The 25,084-nt window shown below is 35.7% G+C and overlaps 3 protein-coding genes and 1 pseudogene across 4 annotated transcripts; 3 read left to right on the top strand and 1 right to left on the bottom strand.

Moving 5' to 3' along the window:
• Positions 1–500: 500 nt before the first annotated feature.
• On the top strand, positions 501–4,282 carry LOC107714322 (membrane-spanning 4-domains subfamily A member 4A-like). The gene is made up of 7 exons (XM_016520133.1): positions 501–590; positions 1,243–1,447; positions 1,710–1,811; positions 2,332–2,388; positions 2,585–2,737; positions 2,871–2,972; positions 3,962–4,282. The coding sequence occupies exons 2-7, from the start codon at positions 1,274–1,276 to the stop codon at positions 4,037–4,039; spliced, it is 666 nt and encodes a 221-aa protein (XP_016375619.1). The 5' UTR covers positions 501–590; positions 1,243–1,273; the 3' UTR covers positions 4,040–4,282.
• A 1,343-nt stretch (positions 4,283–5,625) lies between these two features.
• LOC107714330 (uncharacterized) lies at positions 5,626–10,595 on the top strand. 2 transcript variants are annotated; one of them, XM_016520140.1, is made up of 8 exons: positions 5,626–5,765; positions 5,917–6,017; positions 6,564–6,674; positions 6,753–6,809; positions 7,584–7,700; positions 8,116–8,184; positions 9,162–9,275; positions 9,389–10,595. In XM_016520140.1, exons 2-8 carry the CDS (start codon positions 5,958–5,960, stop codon positions 9,473–9,475), a joined length of 615 nt encoding a protein of 204 aa, XP_016375626.1. In that variant the 5' UTR covers positions 5,626–5,765; positions 5,917–5,957; the 3' UTR covers positions 9,476–10,595. The 2 variants fall into 2 exon arrangements, with proteins under 2 accessions (XP_016375626.1, XP_016375628.1); XM_016520142.1 differs by lacking the exon at positions 8,116–8,184 and having other exon boundaries at positions 5,634–5,765.
• Positions 10,596–11,249: 654 nt separating this feature from the next.
• LOC107714321 (nucleoside diphosphate-linked moiety X motif 17-like) lies at positions 11,250–17,195 on the top strand (annotated as a pseudogene).
• Positions 17,196–18,332: 1,137 nt separating this feature from the next.
• LOC107714320 (mucin-3B-like) lies at positions 18,333–24,603 on the bottom strand. The gene is made up of 7 exons (XM_016520131.1): positions 24,483–24,603; positions 23,921–24,102; positions 23,086–23,159; positions 22,863–23,002; positions 21,108–21,838; positions 20,587–20,727; positions 18,333–18,389 (listed from the first exon to the last, which is right to left on the bottom strand). The coding sequence occupies exons 1-7, from the start codon at positions 24,601–24,603 to the stop codon at positions 18,333–18,335; spliced, it is 1,446 nt and encodes a 481-aa protein (XP_016375617.1).
• Between the last annotated feature and the right edge of the window lie 481 nt (positions 24,604–25,084).

Here is a 25,084-nt window from a genome sequence, read left to right as displayed (position 1 = left end):
AAAAATAAGGACTTTTTTATTTGTAGCTTTAATGGTCTTGAAAAATAACAAAAGCAGTAAAATGTCTAAAGTTTCAAAGGAGTGGAACAAGTGGGAATCGGGATTAGGCATAAAAAATAATGTCTTGTGAATCATTCATACATGTGCAAATAATCTGAAAATTGAACAAATAATTGTAACGTTACCTGGCTCAGAGGAAGATACATTTGGAATCGTGTCTTCCCAGTTTTCCTGGTGATTAAGGGATAATACAAGATTTCTTCAACTCACAAATGGTTGTCAAAAGCAAATGCACATAATATTTTGTGAGAAAGTGGAGAAATTGGTGACAAATCAACCTTCCTTTAGCAACTTCCCCTGAAAATTAGTTGGCAACACTGTTTTTGGGTTCATCACACCAAAATTGGTAAGGTACAACACCACTACTGGAGTTTGATTTTATTGGACTCTGACAGAAATTCTGTCTCAGTGCCTGAAGGGGTTAAATAAAATCAGTGGGAGGAGAAGGAAGGAAGTTTAATTTAGGGTTTTCCTGTTGTTCAGTCGGTAACTTAAATGAGGTCGCACGTAAACTGATCAGTCAGGAATCGGTAAGTAAACAAGTTACAGTACGTTATTTTGTTTTTTCCAGCGTTGTAGTGAACAATTATAAAATCACTCTGATAAATCGCTGTCATGATGGCTGTTACTCAAAATCTGGCAACCTGCCTACCTAGCAGAGTTGTGTGAGCGGAGTGGAGCGGCAAACATTTCCCCTCCGCACTCCAAGCATTCAATAATCTCTTTCCCACTCCTCGCTCCACTGATCAGAAACACCCTCCGCCTTCGTTTGAAATAGCATTCATACGACGCTTGTTTATATATCTTGCTGTTTATGTTTACTATATGCATTTAGGACATTAACGTTTGTGAACAGTGGCATAGAGTAGTACTTTGTCCATGCACATAATATTCTTATGATCTATTTATATGAATATTCAGCTGATCATCCGAGACAGTACATAACATGGCAGCTCAGTAGGTTTTGACAGTATCCAGGTGCGTGATAAAACACACCTGTTGTAGATAACTTGATTAAAGAACTACATAATTAAATTGCAATGGTATTTTTAAATCACATGATGTATATACAGTAAACATTTCTAAAGCAAACTAAAAGATGTGCAACTTTAATCAGGAAATGAGAGGCAGGTAACAGGGTTGACCAAGTCTCATGTGTTTTTTGCTTCCTTGTTGTTGCAGCATAAACGTGAGCTTCATATTTCTGTGAGATATGGCCTCTTCAATGACTACTGAAGCGAATGGAGTGAGGGTAGTGACTCATATTATCCCGCTGGAGGAAAAAACAGAGTCTCCAGACCTAAAGTCAAGCTCGGTCGAACTAGACAAGTCCAACCTATCACCAAAAACCAGGATGTTCCTAAAGGGGAGGCCTCTGTCACTGGGGGTGAGAGCTGGACACGTGTATTCGGATGCAGTTTCACAGCAATATTAAATATGAGTTAAGCTATGTTGACTACAGAAAACAATTTGGACTTGGAATTGTTTCAGCCTTATTTGTTTCAGCAGCTTGTAACAGATGTTGTTCATAATTCATATTAATTTTACATAGATTTTCCCTTAAACATTCTCCTACTGTTTAGAGGGAAATTATTCAGGAAAGTTTGTGAGATTTCAAGTATATTTTACTGAAGTGTATGTGTGTGCAGTTGGTGCAGGTGTTTACAGGTTTGGTGGTCATGACTCTGTGCACCATCACGGTACTTGTGGACATGCTGAATGTTGAGACTGTAATGTCCCTTGGACTTCCTGTGAGTGACCATTTTGATCCCTAATAATACAAAATATCAGCATTTATGTCAACTTTAAAGTCTACACAATAAATAAATAAATACACAAAAAATTCCACTGAAATATAAATTAATAAATATGATCTTTTATTTAAAGAAGAGGAGGTGGTGGGAGGGGGCGGAAAGTTTCTACAATTTTCCAAAAAGTTTTCAAAAAATCCTGGAAAGTTTACAGGACTTTACCAGAAATTTTCCGCCCCTTTGCAACCCCATTTCTAATTTATCGATTTTTTTTTTGTTGCATTAAATTAAAATAAAATTTGCTTTAAAAATTAAAATATAAGTACATTTTATTAAGAAAATGAATACATTTTTACATTTTATTATGATACGATTATATATAGTCAAGTTTGATTTTTCACCCTTCATAGTAAAAAGTTTGGGCACCTCTGATATGGAATCTCTGTAGTTTGGTTCAGGTTAATAAAAACAAATAAAATATACATTGAAATGTAATATTTTTAGTATTTTTATTTTTCAGTTTGTCATCTCTGGGTCCATGGCAATTGCTGCACACAAGAGATCCAGTCTTACTCTGGTGAGCAGATTCTCATATTTACTGCATATTTTTACGTCACACATACCCGGTGTGTTCAGATACCAACAGCATTCTGCACCCTTTCTGAAGTCTGAATACACTTCAGTATTTCCTGAAGTCTTCAAATGTTTCCTGAAAGCCTGAAAATGCTTCATTATGCAAGAAATATACATTCTTATTCTTTGTGTTTGTGCAGATCAAAGCCACGCTGGCCATGAATGTGATCTGTGCTCTGCTGGCTGCTGCAGGAACCGGCTACTTCAGTTGGGAGCTCAGCAACAGACCAGGGGAGGATCCTTGTAACGGCGGAGAATACTGGTCATGTTCGATCATGATATGGAGATTTAATGTACGTCTGTAACTAGTGATGATCTCAAGCTCACGTTTACATTAAATGAATGCAGATGCATATGCCTGCCTGTAGCATATTCGTAGGACAGAACTTAACTGTTTTTATGCCACGTGCAATATTTTTTATTTAGAGTTTGATAGATGGAGTGAGGGGTCTCCTGCTGGTGCTGTGTTTTCTTGAACTGTGCGTGTGCATCTCTCTGTCCATCTTTTCCGCCCGGGCCATCCAACAGGTGAGACCAAACCCAGATCAAACCTCAGTAGAGGTTCATATTTGTGACCCTGGACCACAAAACCAGTCTTAAATGTCAATTTTTCAAAATTGAGATTTATACATCATCTGAAAGCTGAATAAATAAGCTTTCCATTGATGTATGGTTTGTTAGGATAGGACAATATTTGGCAGAGATGCAACTATTTGAAAATCTGGAATCTGAAGGTGCAAAAAAATCTAAATATTGAGAAAATTGCCTTTAAAGTTGTCCAAATGAAGTTCTTAGCAATGCATATTACTAATCAAAAATGACGTTTTTATATATTTATGGTAGGAAATTTGCATAATATCTTCATTGATCATGATCTTTACTTAAAGGAACACTCCACTATTTTTGAAAATAGGCTCATTTTCCAACTCCCCTAGAGTTAAACAGTTGAGTTTTACCGTTTTCAAATCCATTCAGCCGATCTCCGGGTCTGGCGGTAGCACTTTTAGCTGTAGCTTAGCATAGATCATTGAATCTGATTAGACCGTTAGCATCTCGCTCAAAAATGACCAAAGAGTTTCTATATTTTTCCTATTTAAAACTTGACTCTTCTGTAGTTACATCGTGTACTAAGACCGACGGAAAATGAAAAGTTGCGATTTTGTAGGCCGATATGGCTAGGAACTATACTCTCATTCCGGCGTAATAATCAAGGAACTTTGCTGCCGTACCATGGGTGCAGCAGGCGCAATGATATTACGCAGCGCCTAAAAATAAGCTTATTGGAAGTTACAATGTATTTTTGGCTATTGCTACAAATATACCCCAGCGACTTAAGACTGGTTTTGTGGTCCAGGGTCACATTTATTATTCACCTGATGTCATTCCATGAGGAAATGTAAATGAGGGTCTGATGGCCTGTTGTAGTTGAAAGATCTAAGCTCAAAATTCAGTTCTCAGTGTATAGCCTTGATTGTGAAATAAAGATGTGATCTAAGAAAATCTTTTTTCTACTTCAGGATGAAACCGATGTCGACCCTTACGGCAGTGACTCCAGTCTTCTGAAGGTTGGGGTGGATTGTGTCTCCAACCCCTGAACAGCCACACAGTTATGGCCAAAGTTTATCTAGTCAAAAGTTTAATCATCATATAGGCTAAGTGTAATAACATTTGCTTTATAGAGTTCTTTCTTTTTGATGGAATTGTTCGATATAATACAGCATACCCATTTCCCACTAGATGATTTGTAATTTTTTGCAGTATCATCTGTTATACACACTTTTGTATGGTAATGTTCTTTGGGACCTTTAGCACACTTCTTGCTGATTTCATGAATAAAATGCTCTATATTCTACATGCTGCTGTTATGTCATCTGCTAAAGTCAGGATGGATTCTGATTGGCTGTCAGTGTTTTTAAAGTTGGTGGAAAAAATTATTCTGAAAGTGATTCTGACAATATTTCCTCAATACTTTCTTAGTGTTGGGGGAAAAAGGGCACATTTATTTCTAAAAATATAACTTGCTCTCCAATACAGATTCTAAAGAAAAAGCTTAAGCATTCATTTATGGAAGCCCATTTCAGCTGCATAAGAAAAATCATGCTTTGATAAATAAATGTAAAATGATCACATACTAAGTCAAAATTATGACAAAAAGTTTAAATTGATATAAAAAGTCCAAAAATTTTGTAATTGTGATTATGAAAAGTCAAGAAAATTATGACACTAAGTTATAATTATAAGATAAAAAGCTGAAATTATGACATAGCAAGTCATAATTATGGCATCAGAAGTTGAAATTATGAGATAATACATTTTTATCTCGATTTCGACTGTCAGAATTTCGACTTCTGTCATAATTTAGAATGTTTTATGCCTTAATTATGACTCGCGTCATAATTCTGACATAACTGTGTATAGATTAGCCTTTTATGCAATAATTATGACTGACAATAAAACACTAGAGTTGGATATATCTTTTACTCCAGTGGTTCTCAACCTTGTTGACAAGGTCCACCACAGTCCAAAGATTTTTACTCCTCACCCCCATTGAGGAGTATAGGTGTAAGGAGTAAGCTCCAAACCTCCATTTTTTTAATTTACAGAAATTAGTAGTGTCCATAGATTAAAATAAGTAACTAAAATAATTATCAACCCAAAGGTTGCGGGTTCGAGTCTCTGGTTCGGTGGGGGGGTTGTCGTACAGCGCTCTCTTCCACACTCAATACCACGACTGAGGTGAGACCCTTGAGCAAGGCACCGAACCCCCAACTGCTCCCCGGGCGCTGCAGCAATATGGCTGCCCACTGCTCCGGGTGTGTGTTGGACGGTGTGTGTGTGTTCACTACTGTGTGTGCGCACTTGGATGGGTTAAATGCAGAGCACAAATTGTGCACAAATTTTGGCCACATGTCACTTCACTTCATTTAAATCATCTTGAGGCCCCATGAACGTTTGCTGGAACGCTGGTTGAGGGCCACTTCTTTATTCTTTACTCTTTACTCTAGACATGCACACCCCATCCACAGTCCATATATGCAAGACATTATGGTTTCACGAATTTACAAGCCTGCAGTTTCTCCCAAGACACTCTTGACTGAGCTCTTATCCTCTACATAATTCATAACCGGTTTAAAAATACCCCGCTCTCGAGCGCTTGCAGCGGTGTTTTCTGGAATATGGGCTGGTGGAATGAGTGAGTTCTACTCGGGACCGAGCCAACCTGGTTTTCTCCTTGTTTAGCCGCCGCCTCCCCTCATGACATCAACACTGCGGAGAGCCGCCGCGCGCTCAGACTCTGCTGCAGAACGCCAGTGCGCAAAGGTAAGCGAGCGCTTCTCAGCACGCAAGATCACGTTAGTATACTTAAAAAGAGTGAATGGGTTGAAAATATCATTCAAGATATGCCTGAACAACGCGTTAGCTCGTATGCACGCCGTTTCGTTGATGTATGCTGTTGTGACTGTGTTTGCAGCGGATCGTGCGGTATTGATGAGTGATTGGTGATCTATCAGCATGTCGCTGTACGCGTCTCAGATTAAAGCGTTTAAGAGCGCGGAGCCCAAGACACTTGGCGTGAGTTTCACTACAGCGCACTATCACATTATTATATCGATAATTCGCCGCTGAATCATCAGCTACAGATGTTTTATCAACTAGCCTGTTTCGTTACGATTGATTTTATAGTCTAAACACGTTGTTTACATATTGTTGGTATGTTGCATATGAGTTTTTAGTAATTCGATAAGTGCTTTCCTATAGAAGATCATATTTAGGCTTTAGTTTAATATGTAGCACATGTAGTATATTTAATAAATGACATCTGGCCAACATCCAAGGACACACCCATATCGTAACACACACATACACACTGACAGACTGAACTGAATATAATCAAGATAAAACAATTATAAATTCATTTCAACTTGGCTTATTTGCCTTAAAAAATACAGTCTTATTTTTTTAACCAAGAACAGAATTGATAATAGTAATAATAATAATGATATGACATATAGACAGATTTTACAAAAACAAACAAAGAATAACTCAATAAAAAATGCTAATATATTTCAGCATGTTAAACTGCAGTTTGTGATTGTAATTTTGTGTGCTTTGGTTTAGGCTATTGAGATCATAATTGGTGTGTTTACTGTCATTTTGAGCACAATTGTGTATAAGCTGCACTACCATATCCAGCGTGAAATCATCATCCTCATCGTCAACGGTGCTCAGGTACAAATACACACACATTGGAATACATTTAAGATGTTTAAAATCAGTCATGTGACATACGGCTGTGTTTTCCTACAGCTTGTCATAACTGGTGTTGTCCTGGTGCACACTGGGAGGAAGCCATCTAAATGTCTGGTACAGTATGAACACACATATATGAATATCTTCTGAAAATTAGAAAGTGAATGAGTGCAGTCAGTTGACACAAATCAAGTCACCTCATTTAAATCCTTTTAATGTCCTTCCGTCAGAAGGACCTTGCTCCTCCTCGTCCTGTATTGACCAAATACTGTAAGTGCAGTCTCAGCAATAGCTTCATGTAATCAAACTTTTCAACAAAGGTCCTCTTTGCATATACTGTATTTTGGCCAAGAACCAGCCACTTAGATTGCAAGACATTACTTGGATGACTTCTGAAGGGACCAACCACAGTTTGTTTTGTTTTTATGGGGCAGTTTGGAACAGTGTTATTTTGATACTTTTAATTAATATTTTGAATCAGCTTTTGTGTCTATGTAGTTTTTTTATTATTTTTAACTTACATTTTAACTATTATTTTTAACGTAATTTTGTTTTTGTAATTTTAGTAGTTTTTGTTTTTTAAATATATGTCTATATAGTTTTTGGTAATTTTCTATTTTAGTTTTAGCTAATTTAGTAAATCAAGGTAAACAAAATTCAAATGAGAAATGTTGCCTTGGCAACTAGCTGAAATGAAAAAATTTTTACAGTTGATTTTATTTCTTTAATTTTCAGTTTATTTCATGCTTTTTAAGATTTTAGTTAACTATAATTGCCAATATTTTCACTGTATTTTTCAGCATTCATCATTATTGGAAATGAGAGTTTTACTATTATGTTATTGGAAATTATTTATTGTTAAACTACATGTCTGTTCATTTGTTGCAGCTGCTGACAACAATTGTTCTGCAGTTACTAACAGCAGCATTTGATATTGTTGGATTTGGGCTCATGGCCAGACACATCCCATTCAGAGGAGAGTCGTACTACTACAGGGACACAGAGGTAAACAAACAGAGATGCCCCATCCTGCTCATCCTCGAGCCAAGACACCTTCCTTCCCACAAGTGACTCAATATTTCAAATACTGTAAAAAAAACAAAAAAACAGATCATATACTCAGTTATTGAAATAACACAAGAATGGCTTCATCTGTTAAAAAAAGGGGAAAATGTTATACTTCAAATGGCCCGCTTGCTTTGTTCATTGCCAAACAAAGATGTCAGTCGAATTTTGAGAGTTGGCAATTTTATATCTGCCTGTCCTGAATGTGGAACAGAAAAGCAGATGATTTTGAGTGTAGGAATCAGGGAGCTGTACATCGATCTGAACGTCGGTCTCTGGCAGACGGCAGACTGTGGTTGAGTGTGTGTGAGTAGAAAGAGAGATGTGACTCCAGGCTCTGTCCTGCTTGTTTCAGTGGTGTTGTGACCCACTTCACTCTGTTTCGGCTTGCTGTGGAGATGGAGGGAAAGAGGCACAAAAAGAGGTGAGTCGCATTACAAGCTTTACGATGCAGTGGGAAAACTACACACCCTGAGACTCTGAGCTGGATTCAAACTGTAATTCGGTTCAATATAATATCAATTTCCCCCCTAGTTTTAGACTAGTGCAATGCACAATTCTTAGTGTTTTATGAGAGAACTCATGCCACAAGCATGTATTAATTTAGAATAACTTTGCTCTTTGATGCGCAATTTAGACTAGTGGTCGACCAATATGGGTTTTTCAATGACATATGATACCAATAACTAAAGAGTGGCATGGCTGTATTGATGCATCAGTGTTGTTGTTAAATAAACCAAAAAAAAAACTAAAAATCATCTTTGCTAATTGAAATAAAGCTGAAATAAAATGTAACTTTAAAAAAATATATTAATATTCAATTATATTATTATATTAATTGAATGACTAATATTAAAGAAAAAAACGGAAAATATAGAAATATTAGACAGAAAAACATAAACATTATAAAACCTTAAATGAAAATTGGCAACTAAATAAAATACAGTAAATCACGCAAGTAAAAGACAAAATCACATAAGAAAATTATTCAAACTTAAAATGTAAACTGAAAGTATAAAAATAAAAGCTAAAATACAATAATAGTATATTAATAATACTAAAATAACACTGTGATGTATATAGGTGACTGCAATGTACATTTATATTCTACATTTTCTTCACAAAAAAAGTGTAAAAATAGATAATTGCGCATAAAGCAAATGGCCAAATATCAAAGTCTATCACTTAATTAGAATTTTGGAATATGATGAATCAATGATGAATTAATTGAAGTATAACATTTTCCATTTTCCCTCTCTGTGGATATTCATATTGTTTTTTGTGTTATTATTGGCATATGATTGTGATTTACCATGTAAATACTGGGGTGTTTGTATATATAGTTTTATCATAGAACAGTGCTGTTGGGATATACTATTGTATTTGTGGTTTGTATTACAGTTCTTAGTGAATGGGATCTTGGTGACACTGATCGGTTTCCTGATGCTAGCATGTGCCATTGGTTTGGTTGTTTCTCTTTTTGGGGTTTACACCCTTTCTGTTAGTGCCATAAAGGTACGTATTTCAGCACTGCTCTCAATATCTGAGAATTATGTTCTGTTTAAGGTATAATGTTCTAACGCTAATTTGTAATGAAATTGACTATCCAATTTACTGTTTACCCTCAGGAGATGACGCCCATCCCTCACTCTACAGCAAACCAACATTACGGTGTTGGTGTTCAGACCCAGAAAACGATCCATGCTGGAAACTGATCAAATAAGAGGCAGAAGGGCACCGTTTTAGCACAGTTTTTTGGTTTTTCACCAACTGCAAAAGAGGACTGTTTCACCTACAAACCACTCACAGGTAACCAACCACAACCACAGGAAAAAAAAAAAAACACTTGTGAAGTTGTAAATAATTTTTTGAAAGTAAAATGGATAGAATCTTGTTTTTTGCTTGGCTGTTGCTCTCACAGGCTGTAGGACTGCTGTAATTTCAAATGCTCAACTTAATAGTTATTCGTACCTCATTAATTTTCGCTCTTACAAACTGAAGCTTCTTAGCATGAAATTCTAATCAAATGTCTGCCCAGAAATCTAGTGTTATCGATGTATGTTAGATGGGTAAGTGTGTTTATTGTTGTTAGGGTATGTGAAATTAGGTACGTAGCAGAAACAGAAAAGGAATTATGGTGAATGTGAACGGTAAGAAGGTTCTGTAATTGCGTCTTGTTTCATAGCATTTTGTACCACCTTTTGCATGAATCTTTATATCGGTCAACATGTTTGTTTTAGCCACATGAGGACATTTATCAAGTTGATATTTGTTCATTTGAATTGCAATTTGAAAATGAACACTTGAAACCATAAAAATTTAACAACACTGTAAGCAAGCCAAATTATTTTATATATATATGCTTACAACCACAAAAAATCCTTTAAATAAGAGCCTTGATAAATCTGGCCTCTAAAGCAGAGTAATGTGAATTTAAACACCAGTGAATAACTAAACAGCATCGCTTGGCTTTTTTGTCATCTCGTTTAATCCGTGCTGATTCTTCAGGAAAGCTATGATGACTGCCAACTCTGTAAGTGCCACCACTTGTGACCAAAATCATGGACACCCTTATGACTAAAGGTCAGAGGTTGAACCCTCAGTCAAGGGCTCGACTTTGGTGATGTAAAATCCTCTTGTGGAAGCATGTGTCGTCCGTTCTGTGTCTGTAGATCTTTGTCTTTATGACAGCATGTGAGATTTACATTGTGCCTGTTCTCAGTGAACTCTTGACGTGTAGTAAAATGAAAACAAGTAGTATGTAGTAATATGGCTGTGTTTGTGTTTGTATTTGACTGAATGATGTTTCAAATAAACTTGATTTAATACACAATCTGATGCTGTCTTGTTAGAGATTTTTTTCACAGTGCACACACACAATTAAATCAGCAGATATTAATATAAACTCCTAGCAAATCATTGTCGAGAGTACAGTTTAGTCCTGCAAATGGGTTGAAAAATCGAATTGTATTCTCATAGGATTTTATTGTAAATTCCCTCTCTAGACGATCTGAAATAAGTGTAATAATTTTGAAACCAGTTTTATATCTGAATAATTAAAAACTAGGTTATATAAACAGACTTATTCTAAAACATCAGAAGAAGCTCATGAATATGTATTATGTAGAATTACGTCAGACCAGTATGCTTTCCTGATTTGCGGACAGGGTTCTAGTTAATATTCATAAGATGAGCCTTACAGCAGCGTAAGTGGACTTTTGTTGTGAAACATTCAGAATCCATTTTCCGGGGGATCGGTTTGGATGGTGTTTGTTATGGTCTGGGGTTTGGGTTCAGAGTCTGGACAGTATGAGTGTGTTTCTGCTGTAAACACTCATTCATGCCCTCTGACGATTTCCTGGATAGTTAAGTGATTCACCTTGATGAGTACTGTATGTAATTCAATATGAGTGTTTTGTTTTACAGTATAATATTTCAAATAATGAGGGAAAAACTTAATTATCATATTCTGTGTTGATGTTATACAGTATGGAGAAGGTCCGAAAGAATCTAGTTCATCTGTCGAAGGAAAACGCCGCTCCCCAGTGCGCACGATTCGTGCAGGTCAGCAGAGCTTAAATATATCTGTGTATAAAATAATAATAATAATATTTTTCAAATAATAGCCTAATAATAATTTTATCTGTGTATTTTGTATATATTATAATTTATGTAATTTTACTTATAAATGTATAATTTATATGTATATATATATATATATATATATATAAATTAGAAATGTACCATTGTGTGGGTTTACTTGGCTTTACAATGGATTTACAATGTTTTATTTTTGTGTTTTTTTTTCTTAATTAAATTTTTTTTTTACTGTAAGATTTTGGTGTGAAATACAATCACGCTGTATTATAATTAGACCAATATCAAAGCAATAGGAGTCTATAGTATGTGCTCATTTATGGGTAAACTGACATATATTTGTCTGACGTGAGCATAACGGTTAGCAGATCAATGAATGAGAGGGCAGCGTTACCAGAGTTGCCCATATACCACACCATGTTACAACACAGTAGGGCTATTGCAGACAGAAGCAATACTGTACTACATCGATGTTTCCTGTCGGCTCAATTTTTGAGTGGCCTTTGCTGTTCCGATTCGCATGAACGGACGAGTGGAGCTGAGCGGAGCGCACGCGCATAGAGCGTCACACCACGTGAAAGTGAAACCTGAGCGGTGAACTAATTTTCGGCAGCCGAAATTTCGGTGCATCTATAATTATTGGCGACATCAGAAATGGATATTATATAATAGATGCTTTTTTGAAAATTTTAGCAATTTAAAAATATTAAAAAAGGATTTTTTACACGGCACCCCTGCTCTCGACAGACGGCACCCCAGGGTGCCGCGGCACCCCGGTTGGGAAACACTGTTCTAGAGCATAACTGGACACTTTGTCGGGAGTGTTGAGGATCAGGCAACAGTGAGCTGTTCTTTGGCGAATAGGTTGTGTGATGGAGGTTGTTGTGTGTTTTGTTAATTAAATCCCTTTAATCCAGGAGTTTTATTATTGTTGTGAATCAAACTCATTGTCTAACCTAGAGGGCGCCATTTTGCCCCATCAAATACCCGTCTCACTCAGAGGCAGACTCCCAGCCCCCGGATTACCCTCAACCGTGGGGTAGACGTGGGCGTGGCTGTTCTGCTGCAGTCAGCCAATCAGAGACTGTTGCTGTCGCCCCTCCAGCCTCCGGATCTTCCGCAGTGTTTGGGTTCCGCCCGGTGAGGGTGTCATTTCACACCGACCCAAATGATTCCTCAGATCCCCACTCACATATGTATGTGCTCGTGTTTATGATTTACAGACGAGTGAGCTCATTTTGGTCAGTTTTGTCTTGTTCTGTGGACCACAATTTTAAATGGTTATTTTAAATAGTTTCTTTATCAATTTCAAATCTTACTTTCCATCAGAGACTGTGATGCTATCGGCTGAAGTAAAAACAGCCACAGAAATGTTGCCAGCATGTGTGTGAGAATACTTTGGGGTTCAGGACTAATGGATGTAATTTGTTTGTTCAGGTGGCCATGTGGAGCTGGATGAAGAGGTACATGCTGTGTTACATAAACAGTGCGTTGTAATCAGCCAGTCATTAACAGATATTGTCAAGTAATTTTAAATTAAATTGAGAGATTTAGTTTGTGATTGATTGATGTTTTATAATTTATATACAATGGGGTCCAAAGTCTGAGACTACTTGATGAATATTAAGTGTTTTGCATTCTAATTTAATACAATATTTTCATTACAAATTATATTATTAGCATAGCAAACTGAGTAATCCAGGTTTTTTTAAGTACTTGAGCTGTGTGAACTCCACAAGTTTGTAATAATATTTGTACAAAGTCACAAATGTACTTATTGGATTATTGACCTATAAATAGTGAAGAATTTGAAATATTTGTTCTTTATTTTTATCTTCTAGTGGTACTGGGGTCAGTAAGATCTTTTTAAGAAAGAAGTCTCTTATGTTTACCAAGACTGCTTTTATTTGTTTAAAAATACAGTAAAACTAAATATTATTACAATTTAGTTTAATTGTTTTTTTATTATTATTATTTTATTTTAATACATTTTAAATGTAGTTTATTCCTGTGATGGCAAAGCTGAATCTTATATAAAAATCTTTTTATTACCAAATGTTGAAAACAGTTGTGCTGTTTAATATTTTTGTGAAAACTGTGATACAATGTTCAGGATTCTTTGATAAATAGAAATGTCAAAAGAACAGCATTTATTTGAAATATAATTTTTTTTGTAACATTCTAAATGTCTTTACTCTCACTTTTGCTCAGTTTAATGGATCATTGCTTAATAAAAGTATTAATTTCCTTCAAACAAAAAAAAATCTTACTGACCCCAAACCTGGGAACATTATATATATATATATATATAATATTCTGAATTAATGAATGGTACCATGGCTCATTGATTTCTGTTTGTGTCTAAAACTAGCTGTTGGATGCAGGACTCAGGGAGCTAAAGGAAGAGACCGGTCTGAAACTGAGCCCTGATGAGATCTCCTCTCAGCTTCTCGGCCTGTGGGAGGTGTGTGTTTATAGCACAGTGTTTTTGTAAGACCTGCAGCCAAAGTCCAGGGGGCCACTGCACGCTGAATTTGACAGACTGAGGTTTGGGTCCATGACATAACAAGTCAAGTACAAGTCTTTTGAAAACACACACCAAATGAAGGTGAGGAGCAGACTGAATCATTAAACATGCTGGTTTACTAATAATCTTCATCTCTGCCATAACTCTCAAATGTCATCAGTTGCGATTGCATATAATCAAACTTTTTGGCAGTAAAAATGACCATTCACTTTCATTGTATTGAAAAGAGCAGTTTGGACATTTTTCCTAACATCTCATTTTGTGTTTTATGGAATAAAGACAATAATACAAAGTTGGAATCAGTGTTGGGGGTAATATATTACAAGTAACGCAAGTTACGTAATCAGATTACTTTTTTCAAGTAACTAGTAAAGTAACGCATTACTTTTTAATTTACAAGAGAATATCTTAGTTACTTTTTCAAATAAGTAACGCAAGTTACTTTTTTTTTTGCTGAAGTGTGTTGAAATTTCTTCTTCTGCATTCTACTGTACGGACGTAAATTTACTTTCCCTTCAGCCTGAGGCTTATTCATTTCACTTTTGGTGTGAAAAGGCTTTTATATTTGCCAAAATATTACTTTTTTATTTTAAAAACAAACAAGCAAGCCCTGTCCAGATTTAAAAAGTAGCGCAAAAGTAACGTAACGCATTACTTTCCATAAAAAAAGTAACTAAGTAACGTAATTAGTTACTTTTTTTATGGAGTAATGCAATATTGTAATGCATTACTTTTAAAAGTAACTTTCCCCAACACTGGTTGGAATGCTGTGACTTGAGGATAAAGTTTGGGGTCAGTAAGATTTTTTTTAATGTTTTAGAGAAAAAGTCAAAAAAAAAAAAGAAAAAGTGCTCAACAAGGCTGCATTTATTTGATCACAAATACAGTAAAAACAGTTATGATTTAAAATAACTGTTTTCTATTGTAGTATTTTTTTTAAATGTAATTTATTCCTGTGACGGCAAGCTGAATTTTCAGCAATTTGCCCATTCTAATTTATTGAGATGCACCTGTATCTTTTGTAACATTATAAATGTCTTTACTCTCACTTTCGATCAATTTAATGTATCCTTGCTGAATAAAAGTATTAATTAAAAAAATAAATAAAAGAAAAATGTTTGAACTTTTTGAACGGTAGTGCATTTCATTTTATGTATTCTACTTGTGTTCTCTGTCCAGTCAGTGTATCCGCCCATGTTGTCCAGAGGACTGCCTAAGAGACATCACATTGTGATGTCTACTCAATCACACCTGCAGCTTCAAGTACAACTTTAGGTCATCCACACCTACTGTAAAAACTACAAATAAATGTTGCTGATTTTAAGTCCATGTGCTTCATAAGATCTCTGTCTTCTTTTCTCAGACTTGTTTGTACCCTGATCCTGCTGAAGACAGTGCGTGTGTGTGGGTCGATGCCTGGTGAAAGTTGTAGTATCTGCTGTAGACGGTGAGAAGAATTCTGCTGACCTGCCACAGACCATCAGGTATGGAGAACATCATTAATCTCTATTAAAGGAATAGTTCACCCACAAATTAAAATTTTATGAAAATTGACTCACTCTCAGGCCATCCAATATATAGATGATTTAGTTTCTTCATCAGAACAGATTTGGAGAAATTTAGCATAACATCACTTGCTCACCAATGGATCCTCTGCAGTGAATGGGTGCCGTCAGAATGAGAGGCCAAACAGCTGATAAAAACATCACAATAATCCACATGACTCCAGTCCATCAATTAACGTCTTGTGAAGCGAAACACTGTGTTTGTGAGAAACAAATCAATCATTAAGACATTTTAACTTCAAACCTTCAATTCTGGACAAAAGTCCATAATCCAAAATAACGCTTCCTCCAGTGAAAAAGTCCATCCTCTGTTGTCCTCTCACATCAAAACCCATCAACATATTTGTTTCTGAACATTTGTGGACTGTTTTCACTTGTAAACAGTGCTTGAGCCGTGCATATTTCTCTCCTGATTCTGACAAGACAACTTTTTCACTGGAGAAAGCAATATTACTGATATATACTACAGTTAGCTTTAGTTAGTTAGTTAGTTTTAGCTGGAAGCAACGGTTTGAAGTTAAAAATGTCTAGATTACTGGAGCCATGAGGATTATTGTGATGTTTTTATCAGCTGTTTGGATTCTCATTCTGACGGCACCCATTCACTGCAGAGGATCCATTGGTGAGCAAGTGATGCAATGCTACATTTCTCAAAATCTGTTCTGGTGAAGAAACAAACTCTTCTACATCGCCTACATGGCCTGAGGGTAAGTAAATTTTCCATTGTGATGTTTTTATCAGCTGTTTGGATTCTCATTCTGACGGCACCCATTCACTGCAGAGGATCCATTGGTGAGCAAGTGATGCAATGCTACAGATTTTCTCAAAATCTGTTCTGGTGAAGAAACAAACTCTTCTACATCGCCTACATGGCCTGAGGGTAAGTAAATTTTCTTTTTTTGGGTGAACTATTCCTTTAAGTATTAAATCTATTGTTCTGAGTGTCTGTTTTCTGCATGTTGTCAGTGTGACGGAAGTGTCTCCACACGGTGAGCTGATCGAGACTTTGCTGCCTGTTTCTGTGTTCTGTAACCGGGCCCCAGATCCCGGCGAGGACATTGAACGAATCAGCACTGGAACCAAATTTGCCTTAGAACTGTGGTTGAAAACACTGGAGCCTCATGCTGACATGGGCTGACGACTCCTCTCTGCCTGCTTCTGTTTATGTACGTTACCATTTAACCAGTGCCTTGAGGAAGACAGCACCACCTGCTGGACTGGAGCTATTTCAGCCCAGCATTTTATTCGGGCACAACATTCAAATCAAAATGTTGTCAAAACAGCCTTAGAATAAGAGTTTGGATCAGAATATGGTCTTATTATTATCAGAATGTTTATTTAACCCTTGCCAATGTTCAACATTTTAAACATTATTATTAATTACAACCGAAACAACGTCTCGGCCCACTATAAGTGGGTGGTAAAAACTTTCTTCTGGTAAAGCTGGCAAATTAAAGTTAATTTAATACGGTGATTATCCTTTATAATTTTACCTTTTTCTTCCACACACAACTACAAATGCTTTGTTTTAAAGGTAAACCAATTTTTTTTTGTTCACATGACCAGCAGAACATTCACTGTTTCAGTAACCACCCAGTGATCAGACACTTCCATATGCAGAGTAAATTGATCATGTCAAATACACCTATTAATTGGATATTTCTTGAACAGCTTGTGTGTGTGAATCAGGGTCAGTTTAAACAGCAGAGACAAAAATATGGGAAAAATGACATTTCATCACAGATTACATTTGACCGCTGAGATAATCTGCAGAATTTCACTTGCCTCACCTTTCCTCTGACACATTTATGTTCTTGTTGTTCAAATACTCAGTATCTTGATTTCTCAATCAAGTTAATGCCTGGCACATTTTTACCCTCTTTGCTTTTAAAAAGAATTTGACCTAAAGTGACACAGAGCCGTCTAGTTCTGTTATGTTTACACAAACTAGCTAAAACTCCTGCTTTTGATCTGTGGTACAACCAGGCTGTGTCACCAAAAATTTTAGGATCTTTTCCCAATGAAACAGTATTTTCCATTAAAATTAAAATAATAATAAATAAAATAAAAACTAGTCACCCCACTGCCATTTTGAGAAGCTCTTTTTAATTTCACTAAATCACTGTTAATACAGCACATGACTGTCATCATTCAATCAATTTTTACAAGTTACAAATTACTTTGTGCAAAGGTATATAGTAGGAAAATAAATTCTAAATCGATCGTAATGGCATGTAAAACCATTTCCCTGTCCGTTTAGCATCCTGCTGTGCAGTGCCGGATGTATGACAGTTATTCATCCAACATAAGGGTTTCTGCAGGCCTCGTTCTTCTTAAGCAGAGGAAAGGACAATGTTGGGGGTCAGAAAACCTGAATGATGGAGTTAAAGTGAGTTTGAGCTCTGCTGTTTTTTTTTTTACAGAAGTGTGTCATGCTCACTACTGCATATGTGTGTTTTACTATACCTGTGTCCTTCATTTGTTCACCACGTACATACCTGTCCGGTTTTTCGGAGGTTTTTCTCTGACATCCTGTTAAAACAAGAGTCAGTTAACATTAGATGACAATGAAGGGCTTGTATAGTCTATAACGTCCATCAGCATTAGAAACAACTTTTTATGTCAAAAGTAATTATGTTAAGTACTCTTTTTTTTTCTTATTATAATATATTCTATATTTATATTCATATAATTTATATTATATATAAATATATTTAATATATGAAAATACAATTTGTCTGCCTGTGTAATGCCTGTGTATTTATATATATACATAATAAATATACACAGTACACATACATATATTATGTAATCAAAAACTTTTATTTCAGAAGTGTGTCATGCTCACTACTGCATATGTGTGTTTTACTATACCTGTGTCCTTCATTTGTTCACCACGTACATACCTGTCCGGTTTTTCGGAGGTTTTTCTCTGACATCCTGTTAAAACAAGAGTCAGTTAACATTAGATGACAATGAAGGGCTTGTATAGTCTATAACGTCCATCAGCATTAGAAACAACTTTTTATGTCAAAAGTAATTATGTTAAGTACTCTTTTTTTTTCTTATTATAATATATATATATATAATTATTACTATTATTTCTTATTATTTATTTATATTATTGGTTTTGTTTATCTGATCTTGTTTATTTTGATAATTTTATTTCTATTTAGATGTTATATATATTTTATATTCTTTTATGTATTTACTTTATATTTTTGTATATTTTTCGTTTTCTTCTTATTTACTTTTTTCATTAATATAGTCTTTTTTATTTACCTAATTTTATTTTCGTACTGTAAAATGTTTTTATTTTTTATTATTTCAGTTTTATTTATTTTATATATATATGCGATTAATCGTTTGACAGCACTAATATATATATATATATATAGTGAATAGTTTCGCCTCTGTTTCTTCCATTGAGCTGTTTCAGGTGATTTAGATAATTTTGTTTATATCATCACTGTGAATCATCCAACTTGTTATTAATATAAATGCCAGCACCCTAACAAACACCCCCGTTCAGCTCTGTTCAGTTAATCACTCTCTGCTGCTCTGATCAGCTGTCCACCAAAACCTGCTGCTCGGATGCATTCATCCCTGGAGGCCTCAATGAGGGTTGGATTCAGAGTTTAAGTCTTTCTCTCCTGGCTCCCATTATTGTTCAAATGTAGGCAGGGCATTGTGAGCGGTGACGCCGGGGCTACTGGACGATGGAGGAGACGCGGATGGAGGCCTCACAGTCTCTGGACGAGAGTCGAGTTTCCCACGCTTCAGGTTTCTTAGTCAGAGCCGCACAAAGAGGGGCCTGTGCAGGCGACGGCGACGCTGGAACGCCAGGTAACAGTAGCCAATTTTCCCTAGTTCTGATCTGTGATTGTGGGGTCAGTGTTTTACATGGACAGAGATGGTGATGGAGAACCCTTCTGAAAACCCCTCTGTTTCCCTCCACAATAAAGCTGCAATTCTATTTAAGTTGCAAAACAAGATTTATGTTTATATATAGTCTTTGACTTGTTATATTGTTAGACGTATTTTGTGAAATGGTTCAAATGCATGCTTTTCAACAAGTTTTGCCATTAAATTACAGGTTTCTTGATGCTTTCTTATCATAAGGCTGCATTCACACAGTCAGTGTTTTCACTACCTGCCTTTACTAACAGGTGTGACTCTCAAATTGTCCCGTTCATACAGCAGCAGGCAAGAGCAGATCCATTATCTCTGTACGAGCAGGTAACCGTAGCTAATCCCTTCTTTAACTTGAGAGTAAATCCTGTAACTGATAACTATTGTAAATATCAATGTGTCTTTAAGGTATTTAATACTTAACAACTTACTCCTGCTACTTTCATACTGCATCATAAAATGCAGTGGTTTCATTTTTGTCTATTATTTATGTACTATTACAAAGTACAAAAGCTATCACTGGGGCAGTACCTTTTTAAAATGTACACTTTTGTACTTCTTTTTACCCCTAAAGAGTGTGTATTAGTACCTAAATGGTACATATGAGTACCTTTTGAAAGGGTATTGCCCCAGTGACAGAGAATGTAGAATTTTATTTAATATTTTGTTTTATATTATCATAATTTTTTTAGATTTTTATGTTTTCATTTTAAATGTAGTAATTTTATTATGAACTTTTGTTAATTTTATTAGTGTTTTTTTTAATATTTCTATTTAGCTTTAATTTTTATATATACGTTTTTAATAGTAATTTATAGTTTTAATCATTTTAATACTTTAAGTTTAAAGTAATTCTTTAATCATTTTAAATTAGTTATTTTTTAAGTTATGTAATATTTTCAAGCAATCTAATATTTATATTTTATGTCAACTTTATTTTAATTAACAATTTTAAATAAATGTAGTTAATAATAACAACACTTTCTTGAGCACACAATTTTGTCAGCCCTACACAAATGATTGACAAGCAACAGCAAATAATAAGTTAATTCTTGCAGTTCTTACAGTATAGCACATTCGCTTTTAAAATTCAGTTATAAGTCTTGAAAATTTAAGGGAGTCGCTTTTGTTATAGAATCTAGTTTCACTCTTTTTCATGACCAAAAATTATAGGAACACAATACAAGCTAAGCTGCGTCAGAATGAGTTATGAAAAGTATCGCACCGCTTGTTTGCCGTTGGATGTATCAAATGTGCTTTGCGTTGAATACATAGGGATGTCTGGATTGAAGTACATGGGAGGATTCATCTCTTCAGCTTCATTCACGAAAACTCTTCGTTTCGGACAACAGCACCAGAGCACCACCTGAGAGGAGGAACACCGTTGTCCTTTAACAGTAAACTGTTAACGCTGACAAAAACACCCCTAAAATGTACCACCTTGGCTATTCTTTTAAGTATTTCACCACAAACATCTTGCTTTATATATAAAAATGGTAATCATTTAGTAGCATGGTATATAGCCTATCAAAGGTTACGTTATATATATATATATATATATATGATGCCAATGTACCGCTGAATAGAAGTACAGAAGTTGGTCAGTTTTATTATTTATTCAGATGAATATACAATCAAATATGCGACATATCACAAATGGGTTTGTTTTATTTTAAAGTTGGTAATATTTTCTTCTATAAAACCAAAGGTTTATATTACATTGATCCTAAACCCTCGATCACTCACCAGAATGATGAGGATGAGGAGGAGGAAGAGGCTGACAGCTGCCAGTGCTAACAGGGCAACCGCCCATCCAGGCACCAAAACAGTGACCGTAGTAGGTGAATGGTTCATGACTGTGGTCTTCGAGGGCTGAGCTGTTGAAAACATGGTGGAGCTGATTGTCGGTTTCCCAACAGTGCTGTGAATGGAGGTAAATGTGCTTTGGGGGGCTGCAGTGGTGGTGTTATTGGGGGCTGTAGTCGTGGAGCCATTTGGGGTTGCAATGATGGTGGCATTTGGCAATGTAGTGATGGTGTCAATGGTGGTGGTGCTATTGGAAGCTGTAGTGATGGTACCAATGGGTGCTGCTGTGGAGGTCCTATTGGGGACTTCTGGTGTGGTCCCATTGGTTACTGCATTGGTGGTGCTGCTGGGTGCTGTAGAAATACTTGTATTATCCATCAGTGAGTTGGTTGTGGTGGTGTTAAAGGGTATGGAGGTGGTGGAGTGGATTGGGTTTGTGATGTTTCCTACAACAGCACTGGAGCCCAACGGGAGGGAGGTGGACATGTTGGGTGAGTGTGTGGATGGAAGGCGACTGGTGAAGGATTCAGCATCGGTTATGATGTCAGGAGTGGAAGTGAGGGGCGTGGTCATGGAGGACATGGTCATAAAAGGTGTTTCTTTGTGTGTTGTCATTGGTGGTCTGCTGAAGTTCTTCTCTTCCTCAAGAGGTTCTTCACTTGGTAGTTCATCTGTTGGTGGGATTGAATGTACTATTTGTTAGTTGATAATAATATTTTTTTTTATTTCTGCCACAGAATTTAAAATAATTGCAACTTTTTATCTTACAATTCTGACTTTTTTTTTTGTTTGTTTATTTTTCATAATTTTGACTTTCGTTTCAGGTATCTTTGTAGGTATTTGGTAGAATTGTGAGATGTCTCAATTCTGAGAAAAAAGATATAAATTCAGAATTCTGACTTTTTTCACAATTCTGAGTTTACATCTTGCAGTTCAGATTTTTTTTCTCAGAATTCTGCATGTGTATGCAGGTCACATTGGGTGTCTAAAAAATGTAAAATAATAATAATAAAGAATTGCGAGATGTAAACTCAGAATTCTGAGGGAAAAAAGTATATAACTAAAAAAAAAAGAAATAAAGAAAACAAAGTTGCAATTATAAGAGAATTATCAGAATTGTTAGATAAAAAAAATCACAATTACCTTTCTTATGTTTTTATTCATTGGTGGAAATAAGTTTCCATACATTTAGATGGTCAGTATAATGTCAAATCCTCCATGTCAAACCCCCATTAATGAACAATGTGAAAACAATGTAAAATCAACCACTTTTGACTGTTATTTTACTTTCAATGTAGCTGAGGTCGATCTCTAGTGCCGGCGATGGAATTTGTTTGTACGCAGGCAAAAAGATTCCTCTCACAAGCTCTGGATTGACTTGAGTCGGCCCAAACAGCAGACGAGAAGTGGCGATCACAGACCCATTACTGCAAGAGAAACATTATAAGATCAGACAGTCTCTGCCACTCAGTTATATTGGATGTAAATCTAAGATTATGAGATAATCAAACCTGAAAATCATCTCATCTCTGAGGAAAAAGTCTATAGCTAAAAAAACTAAAACATAAACTTGCAATTGTGAGATAAAAAGTCAATGTTGGTCAATACTTAATTGTCAAATCCTCCATGTCAAACCCCCATTAATGAACAATGTGAAAACAATGTAAAATCAACCACTTTTGACTGTTATTTTACTTTCAATGTAGCTGAGGTCGATCTCTAGTGCCGGCGATGGAATTTGTTTGTACGCAGGCAAAAAGATTCCTCTCACAAGCTCTGGATTGACTTGAGTCGGCCCAAACAGCAGACGAGAAGTGGCGATCACAGACCCATTACTGCAAGAGAACATTATAAGATCAGACAGTCTCTGCCACTCAGTTATATTGGATGTAAATCTAAGATTATGAGTTAATCAAACCTGAAAATCATCTCATCTGCCCCCAAATATATCAGATGAGTGATGTCATAAGATCGTTCATAAATATCTGCAAACTGAAAAAAGAAAAGTACAACGGGGGGGAAATCAATATTCCTCAACGTAAGACCAATTTACTCATCTTAACTAATAGCAGAAACCTTTAAATGCTTGGTAATTATGATTTTTTTTTTTTTTTGATAATCACTCTCTAAAAAGTAGCATAATGTCACTATGTTTTTGGTACCATAGTAATGTAGCCTACTAAGGTTTCCATTACATTAATGCTTTTGGCAAATTATTTTATCCAAAACAACTTACTGTTCATTGCACTCAAAATATACATTTAATCAGTTCATTTTATCACTTTGATAATACTGGTATTCTATAAAGAACCTATAGCTTATTTTGTTCATAGTACCATGAAAACACCATGGTTTCTTAGGCGAACGGCATACATTGTAATATCTTTTAAATATAGCAAATTAATCTGGTAATAATACTGTAGGAGTCCCATGTTATGATGGTATTACCAAGGTACTTTGATATAATCCAAGCTATTTACATTTGAATGATAAATGGTACTTTTCTGTAAGTGCAACCATTCAGTAACATATATCAAAGTACTGTGGTATTTTTATCTGAAACCATCACTGTACCTGGGATATTTTCCGAAGGAGTTCTAGATGACCACTAGTCCTTGACCTGATCATTCAAATGATTCACTTTCATCTCTAGTATACTGCATGTCTGCTGGGGGATGTAATATATCCTAGAATACTGTAAATATCCAATAAGTGCTTTACATATTCAAGCATGAATAACAAGAGACCCTCACCAGTTGCTCCACCTCTTGCTTGAGTGTTGTATACTCTGCTGATTGCTGATCAGCCAGTGAGTCATTATAAACACGGTTAGTGATTCTGAGATCCATGATAACTAATGTCAAAGAGTGTGGAGTCAAGGCATCTGTGCTTTCAGTTGGGGAATCCACCGCAGACATATTGACAGAGTTTACACCTAAATCAGATTTTGATATAATTATCATGAAAAGTTTTTTGTGACATATTTAAAATGTAAATTTTAAAGTTTTTATTACATCCAAAAATGAAAATGTTGTCACCCTCAGGATAAAAGAAGATATTCAGAGGAATATGTTTTTGTCCATACAGTGAAAGTCACTGGTGTCCAAAACTTGAACAAAAAATTGTTTTCCAAAATATTTTCTTTTTGTGCTTAATAGGGTGAGTAAATGATGACAGAACTTTCATTTTTGTATCAAATATCCTTTAAAACCGTTTCAATGAGAAAAATTAATTGTCAGTTGTTCATATTTCACATCAATTTTTCATATATAAATTTTTCATAAATCACATTTTTAAAACATAGTTGCAACTCACCCGTGAAAAGTGCAATCCAACCAACAACTAAGGTGGTGGAGGCTCTTGGTATAATCTTCATCATCTCTGAAGACGAGTAATCCTTCAGTGTCTGATCTCTGCCAGCACGTTGAGTCAACATCAACTAATGTTCTGGACTCTGGAGAAAGTGGCTCTTTATCAGAGTGAACAGTCTTTTTATTGTTTGAGCACCTGAGCAGGTACTGCACACAGGTGGGTGGAGCTCCTGCACCTCATTGTCTCCGAGGAGTGAAAAAAGATGGTGCCTTTTCTAAAACCTCCATTAAAGAAAAACCACAAATCAGATCTCAGTCATTTCTCTTTGACAGCTATTAGATTGACTGAGACTTTTGTTCATCTCTCCTGCTTTTCGGATTTTTCTCCTGAGACAAGAACCCAAGTGATCCCACATCAGTAAAGTTTGCAACTTTGAGCTGAATCATTTCTGTAAGTATGATTAGTTTCTGCATAGTATATACATCTGATTTGCATTTGAATAGAGAGTTGAAATTATGGGAGGATCACAAGGGCCCAAGCTACCATTTTTTTTAATAATGGCAAATTATGTTCACTCATTGTTTTTTATTTATTTATTTTAAAAT

Source organism: Sinocyclocheilus rhinocerous, unplaced genomic scaffold (assembly GCF_001515625.1).
Source record: "Sinocyclocheilus rhinocerous isolate Xijiao unplaced genomic scaffold, SAMN03320098_v1.1 scaffold629, whole genome shotgun sequence".
NCBI classification, from domain to species: domain Eukaryota; kingdom Metazoa; phylum Chordata; class Actinopteri; order Cypriniformes; family Cyprinidae; genus Sinocyclocheilus; species Sinocyclocheilus rhinocerous.
The sequence above is the reverse complement of the archived record's forward strand: the minus strand, read 5'-3'. Positions and strand labels throughout refer to the sequence as shown.